The sequence below is a fragment of the Phyllostomus discolor genome, chromosome 5 (assembly GCF_004126475.2).
Source record: "Phyllostomus discolor isolate MPI-MPIP mPhyDis1 chromosome 5, mPhyDis1.pri.v3, whole genome shotgun sequence".
Taxonomy (NCBI): Eukaryota; Metazoa; Chordata; class Mammalia; order Chiroptera; family Phyllostomidae; genus Phyllostomus; species Phyllostomus discolor.
The window spans coordinates 30,542,770-30,558,474 of NC_040907.2; the positions used below are offsets into that span (position 1 = coordinate 30,542,770).

At 54.2% G+C, this 15,705-nt stretch overlaps 1 protein-coding gene across 3 annotated transcripts in view; it reads left to right on the forward strand.

Moving 5' to 3' along the window:
- The window catches only part of RNF220 (ring finger protein 220), a 225,790-nt gene that overhangs the window by 190,994 nt on the left and 19,091 nt on the right, over positions 1 to 15,705 (forward strand). For 2 of the 3 annotated variants that reach the window (XM_028511203.1, XM_028511204.2), the window contains exons 3-4: positions 7,338 to 7,383; positions 10,661 to 10,762. In XM_028511203.1, the coding sequence (XP_028367004.1) occupies positions 7,338 to 7,383; positions 10,661 to 10,762 (148 nt within the window). Of the gene's footprint in view, positions 1 to 7,337; positions 7,384 to 10,660; positions 10,763 to 15,354; positions 15,581 to 15,705 lie in introns of those variants that run through there. The other variant, XM_036025936.1, reaches the window with a different exon arrangement.

The window sequence follows — 15,705 nt, forward strand, 5'->3', positions numbered from 1 at the left end:
TGTTTATTGATTTGAAAGAGACACAGAAAGAGAGAGAGAATCATCGATGTGAGAGAGAAACGTTGATTGGCTGCCTCCTGCACATACCCAGACCTGGGATCGAACCCGCAACCTAGGTATGTGCCCTGACCGAGAATTGAACCTGCAGCCCTTTGGTGGGACGATGCTCCAACCAACTGAGCCACCGGCCAGGGCTGGGTCAGTTTTTATAACCTAGCCTCAGAAATCACTTAACGTCACTTCTGCTGTACTCTATTGGTCAAGGTGGTGTTAGCCCGCCCAGATTCAAAGGGAAGGGGCATTCACCCCACCTTCTGATGGGCGGAAGGCAAGCTCACGTTATAGGAGAGCATGTGTGGTGGGAGGAGATATGGCTGCAGCCACCTTTGGAAAACACAATCTGCCACAGGGGAACAGCCTGCCCCACCAGTTCAGTTTAAGTCACCAAACTAGACTGATCCTCCTTCCTGCTACGCTCTCACCCAAGCCCCTGTGCAGGTGCAGGGGATCCCAAGGAGAATCGGGAATGGCCCCGCCCTCTCCTTGTATGGGAGTAAGCAGAACCAGGCAACAGAAACCCTGAGGGGCAGAGGCTGCTCTCCGGGAAGCCCTGGAGCTGTGGTGGGTGCAGATGAGGCACCAACCCCCCCCCCCACCCCCGCACAGAGCACAGAGGACCTCCTGAGGGAGCTGAGGCCCAAGCTGAATTTTGAAAGAAGATTCATTACTTATCTATTGCTGTGTTAGACCCAAACCAAGCAGCCTGAAACAACATTTATTATCTCACAGTTTCTGTGGGCCAGTCCAGGAATGGGCTGAGCAGGGTAGCTGTGGGTAGTTGCGGCTTCTGGCTCCGAGTTCTCGTGAGGCTGCAGTGAAGATGCCAGCCAAGGCTGCGGTCACCTGGAGGTCTGATGGGGACTGCAGGGTCCCTTCCCAAGATGGCTCACTCACATGGCTGTTGGCAGCAGGCCTCAGGGTTCTCCAGCGGGCCCGGCCGCTGAGTTTCCCTGTGACAGGGCAGCTGACTTCCCAGAGGAAGTGACCCGGGAGAGAGACTAAGGAGGAAGCCACGATGCCTTCTATGACCTCGTCTCAGAAGTCATACACGATTTCTTCCAATACATTCTACTCTGTTCATTCAAAGCGAGCCACCAAGTCCAGCCCACCCTTAAGGGGGGAGAGTAAGACTAGAAGCTCTACCCCTGAAGGGAGAGCATCAGAGAATCTGTGGGAGCACTTAACACTACCACGGAAGACTATACCAGTGAGAATAATAATAACTCTGTGGAGCGCTCACTGTGTGCCGGAGCATAAAATGTGATGACATTGCATCAATTTACTTAATTTTCACAACAGCTCTCTTGGGGCAGGTAATAATTATTACCTCCATTCTACAGATGAGGAAACCGAGGTACAGAGAGGGGAAGTGACTTCTCTAAGGTTGCACAGCTGGTAAAGTGGTAAAGATTAGACTTACACTCAAGCAGTCTGACTGTAGTGCCCGTGCTCCTAGCCCAACCACACACACGTGCACACACCTGGCACTAGCCCGGAGGGGGCGGGGAGTGAAAGAAACACTCTTCTGCAGTTGAGTTCTATACCTTGGCTGTGCAGCAGGGTTTCTGGGTAACTTCCCCCCAGTGGGGGACTTCCGCCCAACAGGACGGGGAATAGCGGCTGAGAGGGAGGGGTCTGAGAGCAGTGCACTCCCGCCCCGAGCGGTGTGCGGGCTGGCTGGCTGGCTGGCTGGAATGCCATCCCACACATCTGGATGCCCCATCAGGGCCCCTGCGCAGGTTTCAGGTTTGACACCCGAAGGGGTGTGTACGAGAGGCAAACGATTGATTTTTCTCTCCCTCTCTCTCTCTAAAATCAATAAGCATTTTAAGTGTCTTTTTTAAATAAGCAGTGCACCCGTAAGGGCCTGGAGAGTGGGCGTCCGAGTCCTCTGCCCACCTCCTCAGTGGGGTCCCCACTGCAGCCTAGTCCCCGTGGCGCGGCCGCTGCCTGCCCGGGGCTTCTGCCCACAGCCTTTCCTGCGCCGCCCCCGCCCGTGGCCCTGCCCCGGACCCTCCCCCCCCCCCACAGCGCCCACCTCCACACCCTTTCTCCGGTGCCCGTTTCCCTACCCAGAGCCCCCACATCTGCGCCGCTTCTCACGTCTACGTGCCGCCTCCCCCACTTCTGTGCCCCTCACGTCCGGGCCCAGCCCGGCACCCCCTAACCCCTGGACGCCCACCCCCACCACCCGATGTCTGACAGCCGGACAGCGGGATCTGCACAGCAAGTGAAATTCCCGTCGGATCGATAAAGCCGAAGCGCTGGCGGCGACGGGTCGATGGTTTTATCTGTCTCGGCCCCGCCGAGCCCGGCGCGCTGACAGTCCGAGCGGCCGGCAAAGGCGTTCAAGGGCAGCCGCGCCCGCCGCCCCCCCTCCCCCCCGCCCTCGTCATCCCTGTCTCCCCTCCCCGCGGCCGCTGCGCCCACCGGACTGCGGGCTGGACCGGCCCGCCGCCGCCCTCGTGATTTATCTGGATTTTTAATTGGAAAAAATTTGCGAATTAATTGATTTCAGGAACTTGCCAATTAACATTGTAATTGGGTGCGTGATAAATTCCCTAGGAGCGTGTCAGCTCCCCGCGGGCTAGCGCGGGCTAGCGCGGGGACGGCCCCAGCCTTGGCTGCCCTTGCCCCGCCCCTGCCCCCTGCCCGCTCTCAGGGAGGCAGGAGGAGGGCAGAGGAGGCTGGAAGAAGATGTGGCACCTGGCTCTCTCCTCCTCTCCCGGCCTTCAGCTCCTGCGCTGAGGGTGGCCTTCCACCAGCCATTTCACAGATGGGGAAACTGAGTCCTGCAGGAGAGTAAGGCCCAAATGAGGGCATCCCCCATCCGCGCCTTACGGCCAGAGGCCTCCTCCCCAGCACTTCCCCCTGTGCACCATGCTCCCCTCCCTTCTTCCTTCTCCTCTCTCCAGCTGTTCCCTTTCCTCTCTCACCCTGCCTTTGCCTCTTCTGCCCTCCCTCCCTCCCCTCCTTCAGCCTGGGTCCGCATCACCCAGGAGGCACAGTCCCTCCCCCCACGTGGTTGCTCCCCAAGGAGCTCTTCAGGGTGAGCCTGGTGGTGTGCTTTCTGCCTCCCTCCGTCCCCTCCCCCCAAGCAAGCTGCTATTGTAGGCACCGTCCGGGGCTCGCACAGAGAATGGGGACCTTCCAGCCCCCAAACTAGGACTGGCTGCTTTTCACAGACATAGGTGCAAACGTGTGTACATGATGAACGGGCCCTCACACACATCCCCATTCTAACACGCACAGATGTGCTCACACACCCAGAGAGGCACATGGGCACGCAGACACCTGCAGGAAGAAGAGTCAGAGCTCCCACTGGCAAAGGCTTACACTTTCCAAAGCACCTTGACATTCGAGATCAGAGGCTGTACCTGCACGCCCTCCCTCACCCCATCCTCCCTCTTTCCCTTTTCAGTCCTGCACAGGATTCCCTTAGACCCCAGGACCCAGCTAGTCAGAGCAAGGAGGGCAAAGCTAGACTGAGGACAGACAGTGGAGGGCCTTCAGTGCTGCAGGGTTGTCCTGGAGGTCGAGGGGATTAGAACACCCGTGAGCCGGAAGACGCTTTTGAGGGAGCTGAGCTGTAGGACAATCACTCTGGAGGCCAGTGTGGGGCACGAGTTGGAGGTAGAAGCAGGGAGGCAAGTGAGCAGGCTGGGCTGGGCCAAGGGGCAGGTGATGAGGCTGACCTAGCACAGCAGCAGTGGCAGCGGGAAGAGCAAATGATGAGAGGCCGGTGGAGGAAGAAGCAAGAGAACTTAGCGGACTTGTTGGGTACTTACTAGAAAGAGCTGTCTGACTTGGGTGTCAGGAAAGGTAGCGACGGCAGAGACACAAACATCTGAGGGAAGGAGGGGATGATGGACAGGGCTTGCTGAGCTAAGGCAGCTTTTGGATAGTGATGGGGTGGAGACTGGATGTGAACTGATAGGCAGGAACATTGATGAGAGTGGAAGACTGAAGGGCAGGCGGGAGGAAGGGTTGCCCCAGACTTTTCCGTGGCCCTCAGACAGCAGTTTCCACCCAGGGGAAAAGGACCCGGCCGTGGAGGGACTGCAGAAAGCTGAAAGTGAGGATTGACCGGGCCTGAGCTCACACACCTTTCCTGGGAGGCTTCCAGAACCATTTCAAGTAGAGTACGGGCCTCTAGACTGAGAAGCTAGCTCTCCCTCCGGTCAGTGCTTTAAAGGGGCTGGAAAGAGCGAGGGAGAGGCTGGGTGACTCTGGAGGGGAGGCGGGGTGTGGAGATGGCAGTGCCCCCACCCCCACTTAAGCCTTATTTAAGGCCGGCCTCAGTGTTTGGTTGGGTAATGAACTAGATAAACAATTCCCCAAATAGATTAAAACGAAGTGTAACTTACAAAGGCGGCTGGTGATGATGGTTTATTCCCCGGCAGCGCACCATTTCTTTATTTCCAAGGATAATTCAGTGTAAATCACCTTAATTAAAAGTGTCAGCCCAGCCCATGAATATTGTACTTAGGAACGCGTTTCCTGGGTCCCAGTTATAATTTAAAACCCATGGATCACTAGGCAGCGAGTGACTGAGCAAGGGAGGAAATCGTTGGGGGCGGGCTGTGGAAATGAGGAGGGACGGAAGGCAGAGCTGAATGGGTGGGCTGGGTGAGAGGCCGGCTGCCTGCAGCTCGGGGCTCAGCCCTCTGCTCTCCAAGGCAGGTCCTTTGCCAGACTCTGGTCTCTGGGGGGCCACGCACGCTTGGAGGTGACCAGGTAATTAGAGGAAAGGTAGGGAGGGGCAGGGGGGCGGTGAGGCTCAGAGAGAGGGAAGAAGTTCGGGGCAGTACCAGAAGAAATGAGGGAAAGGGGAGAGAATCGCCAGGAAAAGATCCAGAGGTTTGGGAAAGGGAGACTGAACATTACGACTCTCGGTGTTTCCCAATTTCTGCTCATCCACAGAATACACTAAAGCCCAGGGCCATCAGGCCCCTCGCCAAAGCACAGAGAGAGAAAGATCTTAGAGCTCCGCCCTCGGCCCTACTCCCTGAGCATCACTAGGGAGGCAGGGTGGGCAGAGGAAAAGCAGCACTTGGGACACCGTCAGCCGTGAGTTCAAATCCGGACTGTGTGAACAAAGAGGTTCACTTAACCTCTGTTAGTCAACTGGGTGAAGTTTCTGTGAAGATAAAAGGTAACACGTACAAAGTATCCAGCCTGCGCCTGCCGAAGGTGGTGGGTGCACAGCAATTGTTCGTTCTTTCCTTTTCTGTTCCAATTGGATCCTGCTGAAATAATACTCAGACTTCAGCCCAGGGGTCTGGAGAGAACAACGTTATACAGCAGATGCCTCAGTTTTGTGTTTGAGGGTCCAGGCACAGCATCTGGCACAATGGCAATGTCAGTACTTATTGACTGAATGAATGAGAAAGTGAAGGAATAATGAAGGTCATGAACTCACCAGCTACTTGCTCCTCAAGAGCAGCCCAGTCTCTTCTCCGGATCCCTAGTGCCCAGATCAGGGCCAGGCCTGGAGCAGAACGACAAAGTGTAATTGAACGGAACCCGGCCTGTCCATGCCCCTCCCCGGTCTGTGGTGCCCCCGCCATGTGATGAGACAGGCAGACAGCTCTGTTTTTATGCTCAGACCTTAGCCTCACCCTGCTGCCAAGCCTGGGGGCCCCTGCACTACAATGTACATGTCTGTGTGGGTATGTGTCCACGTGTCGGCCTTCGTGGGTACATGGGTATCTGGGCATGTCGGTCCATGTGAGTATCTGTAAGCATGCATTTATGAGGGTGTGGTTTGGGGAACAGCTCGTCATCCAGGTAGAGTGACTGCTGTGAATGTATCTTTATGGACATGTCTCTCGGAACAGGACTCTGTGCCTATGCATCTGTTTGCTTGGCTAAGCCATTGGGTGTGACCACATGTATCTACGTGACCGTTGACAGAATGACAGAGAGACAGCAGATATGTGTATCTGCCTTTGCACTAGGGTCTCTCGATCCCAGCACTATTGACATTTGGGGCTGGGTAATTCTTTATTGTGAGAGGCTACCAGTACACTGTAGGATGGTTAATGTCCTCTACCTACTAAATGCCAATAGTAAACTCCCAACCCCAGGTTGTAACAATTGGAAGTGTTTCCAGACATTACCAAATGTCCCCTTGGTGGCAAAATGGCACCAGGTGAGACCTACTACTTCTTCTGCACCTGCCCATGCCTTTGGCTGTGTATCGGCGTGCCTGTGTCTGACCCTGAGGGTGTTCCCAGTGTATGCATGTGCCGGGTGAGTGGTGTCTGCCCCCGTGTGCCCTGCCTTGATGTGCGTCTACGTGTCTTGGAGGGTCACGGCTATCTGTGGGTGTGCTTCACCTGGACAGCTTGTACCTGGGTCTGTGTGAGGACCCTAGTGAATGTGTTGTGTCTGCCGCCGTGCATGTATCAGCCAGTGCCTCTGTGTGCATGTATCTGTGTGTGTGTGCGGGGGGTTGAGTGAGTGCACGTGCGTGAATGTGCGAACACAGATGTGCAAGCATAGTGGGGGCAGCAGGCAGGGAGGGACAGGAACAGGGATATTAATGTTTCTGAAGTGGATCTGATTTGATACGTCTTGTTCCATTGTCAGCATCTGTTTAGCGGGGATTTGTAATACTTTGTGGCTCTGGATCACTCATGCTTAGCACGGGATGTGGCCTTGCATACCAATTTTGTTATTAAACACAGTCCTCGCCTCCCCCACAGCCCATCCATCACCTCCCACCCCCTCCCCCGCCTGCTCCAAGCCACCTACCATATTTCAGGCCCAGCTCCCGCCTGCCTGCCGCACCCGATGCCGGAGGGCCTGGGGCTGACAAATTGAATCAGGGGGAGATCATTCCTGGCCTAACGCAGTTTGCAGCGTGTTGGAGGGAGAATTGACAAGAGCCATGTCAGCTCCCTCACCCCAGTCCCATAGGGGCTAAGAGCAGACTGGGGACAGGGGGTGGAGGGAAGGGGGCATCCAGGACAGGCAGAATCCTCAAGGCTGATACCAGGAGTCAGGTAAAGCCTCTTCCCTCAGACCCACAGGGTAGCCTACCATGCCTAGTGTTTCATCCCCTCCCCAGGAGACATCTCTAGCCCTCAGCTCCTGATGGTCGCCAAGTTCGGCAGGGCCAGCTGGGGTGGAATGGACTGGGTGGAGCTAGGCCAGGCTGGGCTGGGCTAGGCTGGTTATGCATTCTCTCTTTGGGGTCTTCTTGCTATTCTACTCTTGCCTGCCCTGGGCAGCAGGTGGAATGGTAATCTTGTTCTCTTCTCTCTTGGCAGCAAGAATTCCCTTCTGAAGGATGCCATGGCTCCAGGCACTCCCAAGGTAGGTGGCCAGTTGTGTGTTCCCCTCCTGTCCACCCTAACCTAGGCCCACCCAGAGCTGCTTCCTCCTGAGGATAAAAGGAGCTCTTCCTGGGTCCCCAGCTGTCCCTAGGGTTTCAACGGCCGCCTGAGGCCTCGGGCTGCCCTAGGTGCTTGAGTGTACTCGTGTGCAGTGCAGATCGAGACAGACAGCTCAGAGCTTTAGAAACCAGACCACGGTGTGTGTGTGTGTGTGTGTGTGTGTGTGTGTGTGTGTGTACTTTGGCCTGAGGGCAACAGGGAGCCAGGGAAGATGCTGGACTCATTTGAGGAGACAGTCTGCCCCTCTGAACAGACTCTATGGGAGCGAGGCTTGAAAGCATCAGACAGAGAAAGGAAAAGTAAAGGGCAGGTAGCGGCTCAAAGGAGGGGCCAGAAAGGCCTCAGCACAGTGATGTGAGTTGTGCCAAGAACTGCCATAGGTGGCCACGGAGGCGGATGGAACTGCTTCCCCAAAAGGGATGCTTTTGAGGGAGTGGGGACCTGGGGAGGAAGACTAGACTAAACCCTCGCTCACTGAGTGTCCTCTTCTCTGCCCCACCCTCCGGCATCCTTTCTCCTAAGTTCTCACGATGATTCAGAAAGGCAGGAATCCGTAGCCCTTTTTATAAGGGGAGAGAAGTGAGTGTCAAAGCTTTGGAAATGGATGAAATCGGTCAGGGAGAGTATGGGGAGGTGAGAACAAGAGCCAAGAAGAGAAGCTGGGGACTCCTGCACTGGGGGTGGGGTCAGATACAGGGTCAGAGACAGGAAGGGGCAGAGGAGGGACAGTCACGAGTTAGAAGGGGCACAAGAGGGCATGGTATCCCAGACTCCTAAGGGGAAAAAAGTTCCAAAACATTTGGGGTGTCAGCAGCCAAACAGAGAAAAGCTGGAGAAGGAGACCATTGTATTTAGACGCCTTAAAGGCACTGGTGAGCTCTGAGAAGGCCATTTTGGGAAAAGGATCCAGGGTTGGCTCAACTCCCCTGCAGGCCTTTATAAAGGGGCGGGGGGTGCACTTTTCACTGTCATTCAGGAAATCACCAACACACAACAAGCTGGACAGAGAAGAGACAGGGAACCTAGTCCAGCCTTGGATGGGTGCAGGCCCTGGCCAAGGAAGCAAAGCCCTCCCAGCTCCAAGAGAAAAGATGGGAGGTGACAGGCAGCTGTGGATCACAGAGGTGGGGAGCCACACTCTCTGAGCTTGGCCCATGTCGCAGCATTTAGTGGTTGTGGTTACAGAAGAAGGTAGGTCACGGACAAGCTGCCAGTTTGGCCACTACAACCCCTGACACCTGACACCTGAGCACGGCTGGCAGGACTGAGAATGGACCTCAGGGAAGCCGGTGTGCTAAGGACAAACAGACGCAATCCATGTCCATACCTCGTCCCCATGCTCACAAATGCACATGCACCAAATCAGAGAACGCAGCCAGGACGAGGAAGCATACAGATTCCTGCAGCAGCCGCACGTCTTGGTGGCTGGACTCAGAAGCTCGAACCACTGCTGAGCCACTTCCGGGTGTGTGTGTGTGTGTGTGCACCCCTGAAGCTGAACATTTCGGGGTCTGTCCTCTGTCTTGACTGACGCTTTAGGGAAGCAGGTCGTGGATGCAAGGGGCATGAGGGAGAAGGTTCAAGCAAGAGACTGAGAAGAGGGAGAAGGAGTAGGGAGGAGGAGGAGAGGGCAAGGGGGCCTTCGACAAGATTGATGGCCTCGTTGCCATTAAGAAAAAAATTAGCCGGTGGCGGCTATCATATTAAAGGGTGAAGAAGCCGTGAATTATTTTCTTAAAGATCTTATCGCTTACAATGATAATTTTACCTTCCAAAAGGCCACTTTTAATGAGGCGAAGAGCCAGGCAAAAAGTCATGATTTAATGCCAGGATTTTTTTTTTTTCAAAACACATTTTACTGCTTTTTGGTCCATGTTTAAAAAGCGCCGGTGACCTTTTTTTATTCCACTTGCCCCAGGTGTAATGTTGAGGCCTCTCAGGGCTTCTAACCTAGAGAGAATGAGAGAGAGGTTGGCAGGTGGGGGGGTGGGGGGCAGAGAACACGAGTGTGAGCTTTCTTGTGGTGAGGGGCAGGGGTACATTGTTTCCCCCTCCTCAGCCTCTTTCTGGGGACCAGAGAAGGACATTGCCCCAAAGCCCACGTCTTTTCCGAGGAGAGGGGGTCAAGTCACTCACTAGGCCTCCCACGGTGCCTGGGTGGATGAAGAAGGGGCCCCAAATTGCAGGGAATCCCACCCCAGGCCCTTCCCAGCCTTCCTCCTGCAGCTCTTGGGGCGAGGCCGAGCCAGGGAGCCCTGCCAACCAGCAGCTGCCCCTCCCTTCCCAGGGCCCTCGCCTGAGGATGTGCAGCGTGGCCACCGCATGCGGGTCACATCCTACGGCTCAGTCGGAGATGAAGGATAAATGGCTGCTCCATCTTTCCCAAATTGCTTTCTTTGGGCTGTCACTGGCGATTTGGCATGGTTTTCTAGGCTGGGGAGGCCTCCTAGGGAATTGTATGCTTCTGGCTCAGAGCTGCGCAGGCTGGAGAAGGTGGGGGGAGGAAGTATGGATTGCTTTCAGGCCTCCAGGCCCCCCGTTTGCAGCTGAACAGGCCTTGGCAAGAGCCAGCAAGAGCAGGCTGAATGTGCCATGTGGTATTTAGAATTGTGATGCTCGCACACAATTTAAAGCAGACAGTTTATTAATCTAAACTGCAGGCGTATGTAGAAGAGGCCATGTAGGATTGACATGGGGGGATTAGTTTTGCTGGGGGTTTTTGCTAGGGTCATTGTCGCAGCGCAGGGATAAATGGACCCACCGTACATCCCTAGCTGCACGCAGAAACTCATACATGCTATTTAATTTACTGTCTCCATAGCGGGGCTGCCATCAGCCCATGTTAGGGGCAGACAGGGCGGCCAGCGTGCGGCTTTACCCCCAGCCCTTCGGGGGGTCCTGGAGCGTGTATTGTCTCTGCCCTCTGAGAGGAGGCTGGGAGCCTGCCCCACTGGAGTAGATGTCAGCTGGGACATAGGAGGTCTGGGCCCTCTCAGGGGGTCTCCACCCATTCTGAGAGTCAAGCCATCCTCTCCCAAAACCTGACCACATGCCTTCAAAATCTCAAGTGGTCCCTCTACCCCTTCACCCTCCTTCTCTCTGCCCCTCTTCCAGAAGCTCCATAAGAATAGGAACTCTAGGGGACTGGCTATAGGTCTCATTCTGCCTGAGGCCACATGTCCTTTTTCTTCTTCTAGTCCCTCCTGTTGTCTGCTTCCATCAAGAGGGAAGGAGAGTCTCCGACGGCATCACCACACTCATCTGCCACTGATGACCTGCACCACTCAGACAGATACCAGGTGAGGAGTGGGCGGGATGAGCATGAGAAGGAAGTTCCCTTGGGTGAGAGCTTAGAGGGCATGGCTGGTGCCAACTCCTCCCTCCTCAGGAGGTAAGAGGAGAGGCCTGAACTGTTTTGGATTCCCTCTGTGTCCAGCACCCCTAACTGAACCTGGAAGGCACAGGTGCCTTAAGTAGATGGATTTTTAGGAACAGATAGCCAGGGACACCAGGGCTCTGGTGGCCTCTAAACACCTCTGAAGCATCCCATCTATCAGGACGTATCCTATGGGGTTCGGTTTCATGAGGGACCTGAGATATAGCCCCAAACCACCTGGACACTTCACACTTCAAACCCACGATCCCCTGAGCAAACAACCATTCAGTCCTGCCAAACCTTGGTACTGGGGCCCAGAGAGAGAAAGAGACACAGACAGTCATTGCCTGTGAGTGCCTTGGGCAACACAGAAAGGGAATAATCACACAATCCTAAAGCATCAGAGCAGGAGCAGGACCTAAGGCTAACACCCTAACTCTCTTTTGACTCTCTTTGGGCAGGAAGGAGAAAGAACTTCCCCCGGAAGCTTCTCCTTCTGAGAAGAGACAGGGCCCTGCCTTTGGGAGCCCCAGTCAGACGGAGGAAAGCAGGGCCCTGCTCCCAGGAACATTTGTCTAAATGGCACAGGCCTCCTCCAGGAGCCCCAGGGTGAAAAGGGGAAAACAGCCCTAGCTCAGAAGCCCTGACGTGATGCAGAAAGACAAGGCAGCAGGGCCCCGTAATCTGGGGCAGAGAAGCAGCGTCACTGCTGCACACGTAAAACCCCCGTTGGAGCTGGAGGTGTTCTCTCTGAACACCCTGTACTTCCAGCTGACGCAGCCCCGAGTCAGGGCGCAGAGCTTGGAGAGTTACAGTGCCAAGGGTGGGCTGGGCACCAGCTTCCACTGGATGCTTTGAGTGGGACTCAAACTGCATAGCCCAAAGTGCCACCCCTGGGGAGAGATTCCCTCCTCTCATGAACCCTGGTTTGAGAGAGGCTCTCAGTTCAGAGCCTGGGAGACATTACCCTCACCCAGACAGCCCTGGTTTGAGACGGAGGAAGGACCCAACCCTAGGGAATTCTGGTCTGATGTGGAAACAGGGCTCTGTCCCAGAGTTTCCTTCAAAGGGACAGACAGAGCCCAGCCTTCAGGGACCCATCCTCTCTACTTCAGTCACAGCATTCAGCCTCACCATCTGATGAGCTAGGAAGAGAGTAACGGTCAGGCATAGGCATGGTACCAAGGCCTCTGTGGTTTAGATTCAACCCATATTCCCAGCTTCCATTCCTAATACTGCCCTCCGTGAATCCTATGGGTATGCTCACTGAATTAATGCCAACTACTTCCTGGCTATGACATTCTTTTCTTGCCTCTGCATCATACACATACTGTTTCTTCTAACAGGACTATTTTACCAACCCAATTTTTATTTATCCTTCAACCACCTGCCCAAATCCCATCATCTCCAGGAAAACTTTCTGGAATAGCTCTCTCTTCTCATGACCCTGGTGTGTCTGTTATTGCCCTTATCATCCTATGCTGTGGTCACCCCTTTAGGTATGTTTTGGTTATCTCTTGGCTTATAACAAACCCTCCCCAAACTTAGTGGTTTAACACAATTTATCATATCTCAGAATTCTGTTGGTTGACTAGGCCCTCACGTACTCATACAGCTCAATCAACTGGAGGACTGCCTGGGCTGGAAAGTCCCCAATGGCTTGGAAGAGTGGGGGGACCTTGGCTCTCTTTCACACAGCCTCTCATCCTCCAGTAGGTTAGATCAGCTTCCTTACTTGGCAGTCTCAGGGCAATGTCACACTAAGAGGGCGGAGGACAAAGCTACAAGGCGTCTTGAGGCCCACACTCCGGAATTCACACATCACTGGGCAAAGCATGACAAAGCTAACCTTGATCAAGGGATGAGGGGATGTAGCTCTTGATAGGAACAGGTGCAAAGAACTGGGGCCACATTTACTGTGTCACAGTGAACATGATTCGTCCACTAGACTTGGAGTCCTTCCAAGGCAAGGGCCTTGTCTTATCCTTCCTTACTCCCTTCCTTTACTCATTTATCTATACTCACTCATGCTTAGCCTAGTGTCCTTGCCTGCAAGGGATTAGATTTGCAAAAAGGTAACGATAGCCCAGTGTTTTAAGTGCTATGACAGGGGTATAAATAAGTTTCCAGGACCACACAGTGGACAGAGTAGAAAAATCAGAGTAAGCTTCACCGAGGAGGTAATGACTGAATAGGGCTTCAGAAGACAAGTAGCAGTTCACTTTGGCGAACAAGGAATAAAGGATACCCCAGATCAAGGCAACAGGACATGCAAAGGGCATAGTGGTATAACCCAGAGTGACATATTTGGGGACCTGATATCAGTTCAGTTTTGTTAGAATGTAAAACACAAGGAAGATTGGTAGGAGGTGAAGTACCCTGGAAAGTGCCCTAAGGTCTAGCTGGGTATCCCATCCCATAATCTTTACACAATGCCTGGCATGTAGTAGTTGCTCGATTATGTTGGGTTTTGTTGTTTGTTTAATTACCAAACTCAGCCTCAAAATTAAGGGGTATTGGTTTCTTGTTTAGATTCCCATTTTTTTTAGCCCCTGCTGGGTTACCTAATCTTTTAACTATTATTTCACTTTACCTTCATAGCAACTGTACAAGCTAGGATTCATTGCCTTCCAATTTATTGCTAAGGAGATAGGCCTGGAGAGGGGAAGTTCATTTTTTTTTAAAGATTTTATTTATTTATTTTTAGAGAGGGAAGGGAGGGAGGGAAGGAGGGAGGGAGAGGGAGAGAGAGAGAAACATCAATGTGCAGTTGCTGGGGGTTATGGCCTGCAACCCAGGAATGTACCCTGGCTGGGAATCGAACCTGGGACACTTTGGTTCCCAGCCCGCGCTCAATCCACTGAGCTACGCCAGCCAGGGCGGGAAGTTCATTTTCTAAGAACACATAGATTCTTAAGAGTAACAGAGTCAGGATTTGAACTTGAATCTGTCTGGCCCTGAATCCTAGATTACTTCTCAGCCGTGCACTGGGCTCAGGGGCTTCCCTCTTGTGCGAGTATAATCCCCTTTCCCTTCCCACTTTTATCTCCTGCATGCCAAACCCTGTGCTGGGTGACTAGATAGAGATGACCTCCCATGAATAAGGTACAGATGTGTAAACAATCAAAATATACAAGATCAGAGGGAAGACAAGGTATTGTGAAAACTCAGAGGAGGCAATTCACCCAACCTTGAGAGGAAGTGAAGCCTTCCCAGAGCCCTACAGGATGAACAGCAGTTAACCAAGCACGGGGTGTGGAGGCATGGAGGATAATCTAGCCCCAAGTCCAGGGCATGGAGTGCTCAAAGAACTATTCATAGCTCTGCAGAGTGGAGCGTCAGGAGGGCAAAGGGGGACAGCAGGAGTGCTAGAAGAGGCTGGAGAAGTAGAGCGAGTCGGAAAAGGCCTGTATGCCACGTTGCAGATCATATAGATGGAGAACCACTGAAGGGTTTAAAGAAGGTGGAGAGACAGGGTCAAGTGTGAACAATACAAAGATCACAGTGTCTTTACTGAGAAGGCTGGGTTACAGGAAGAGAAGCTGGAGACCAGAAGGCCAGATGGGAGACAGCTGAAAATTTAGAAAGCTCATAAGGTTATGAATTGGAGCAGTAACATCCAAGATAGGTATAGACATTGAAGAAACACCCTGGGAGGCTTGCCTATGCCAAACGCTGTGCTAGGCTTGGATCCACCCATGATTCACACATGGCCCCAACCCTGAAATGGTCAGTACACTGATAAAAATTTTGTGTGAGCTATAATGAAGGTAGGGATAGAAGTACTATAACGAGAGGAAAAGATATTTTTTTAAAGATTGAATAGGAGATACACAGAGGTGGAGATGATTAGTTTTTTTAAAGAGAACATTTAAGGAGAGACTTTCTGAGATCTAGGTAAGTAAGCACTAAGTGTTGAGAACGAAGGAGGGTGGGTTCCCAGCACCATTCTCAAGTTTCCGGTGAGAGCACACCTGAGTGTGCCTTTCTGAACTGGAACCCAGGAATAAAGCGTCTGTTTGGGGGACGTCTAGTTCCACGTTGACCACGTGGGTGTGTGGGTCCTGTGGGAGCTCCAGGTGATGTCCATCAGAAAGCTGAAAAGTTGGGAATCCTCTAATAATGGGACTGCTGAACTCCATGGGGATGGGGACGGAACATTAGGGATGTGCAGTGAGATCGCCCACAGGCGATCAGGAATTCCGACACCTCCCTCCCAAAGAATAGCCTGGCTGCCCTAGGACAGCCGCACGGCAGGCGGAAAAAGGGTCGGGGCTCTGAGAGGACGGAGCCCCGCGCAAGAGGGCATGGAGCTGGATAGGTGGACCCTGCAGCCGCTACCTGGAGCGGGTACGCTTTGCCGGTGGTGGGAGGGATCCCAGGCACACTCTGCGAGTTACTACCCGAGTGCCAGCAGCTTTTTCCTGGTCCCAGTCTGGTCGCCTGCACCCCCATCTTGAACTTTCACCCTGGGCGCGCGACGGCAGCGGTCACGTGACCAGGGCCAACATGGCCGCCGCCGCCGCTAGGAGCTGAAGTGCCGCCGCCGCCGGGCAGCCGGGGGGAATCCGCCCGCATCGCCGCCCTCGCCGGCCGGGCGGCCGAGGGGCCCGGAGCGCCGGAAGCCGGGGCTGGGACGGCGCCGCGCGGCGGCCACGGGGTCCCATTAGAGCAGTCCCCGGCGGCTATGCCGAGGGCCCGGAGCGGTCGGCGGAGCAGGGGGGCCGGCGGGAGGGAGGAAGTAGGTTTGTTTACGGGCTGTTTGGGGCGGGACAGGCCTGGACCGGGGTCGGTGCTCGGGCGGGGGTCAGGACTCCAGGCCGCGGCTGACGCTCTTCTCTTTTTTCGCATCTGCCCGGGATCTTC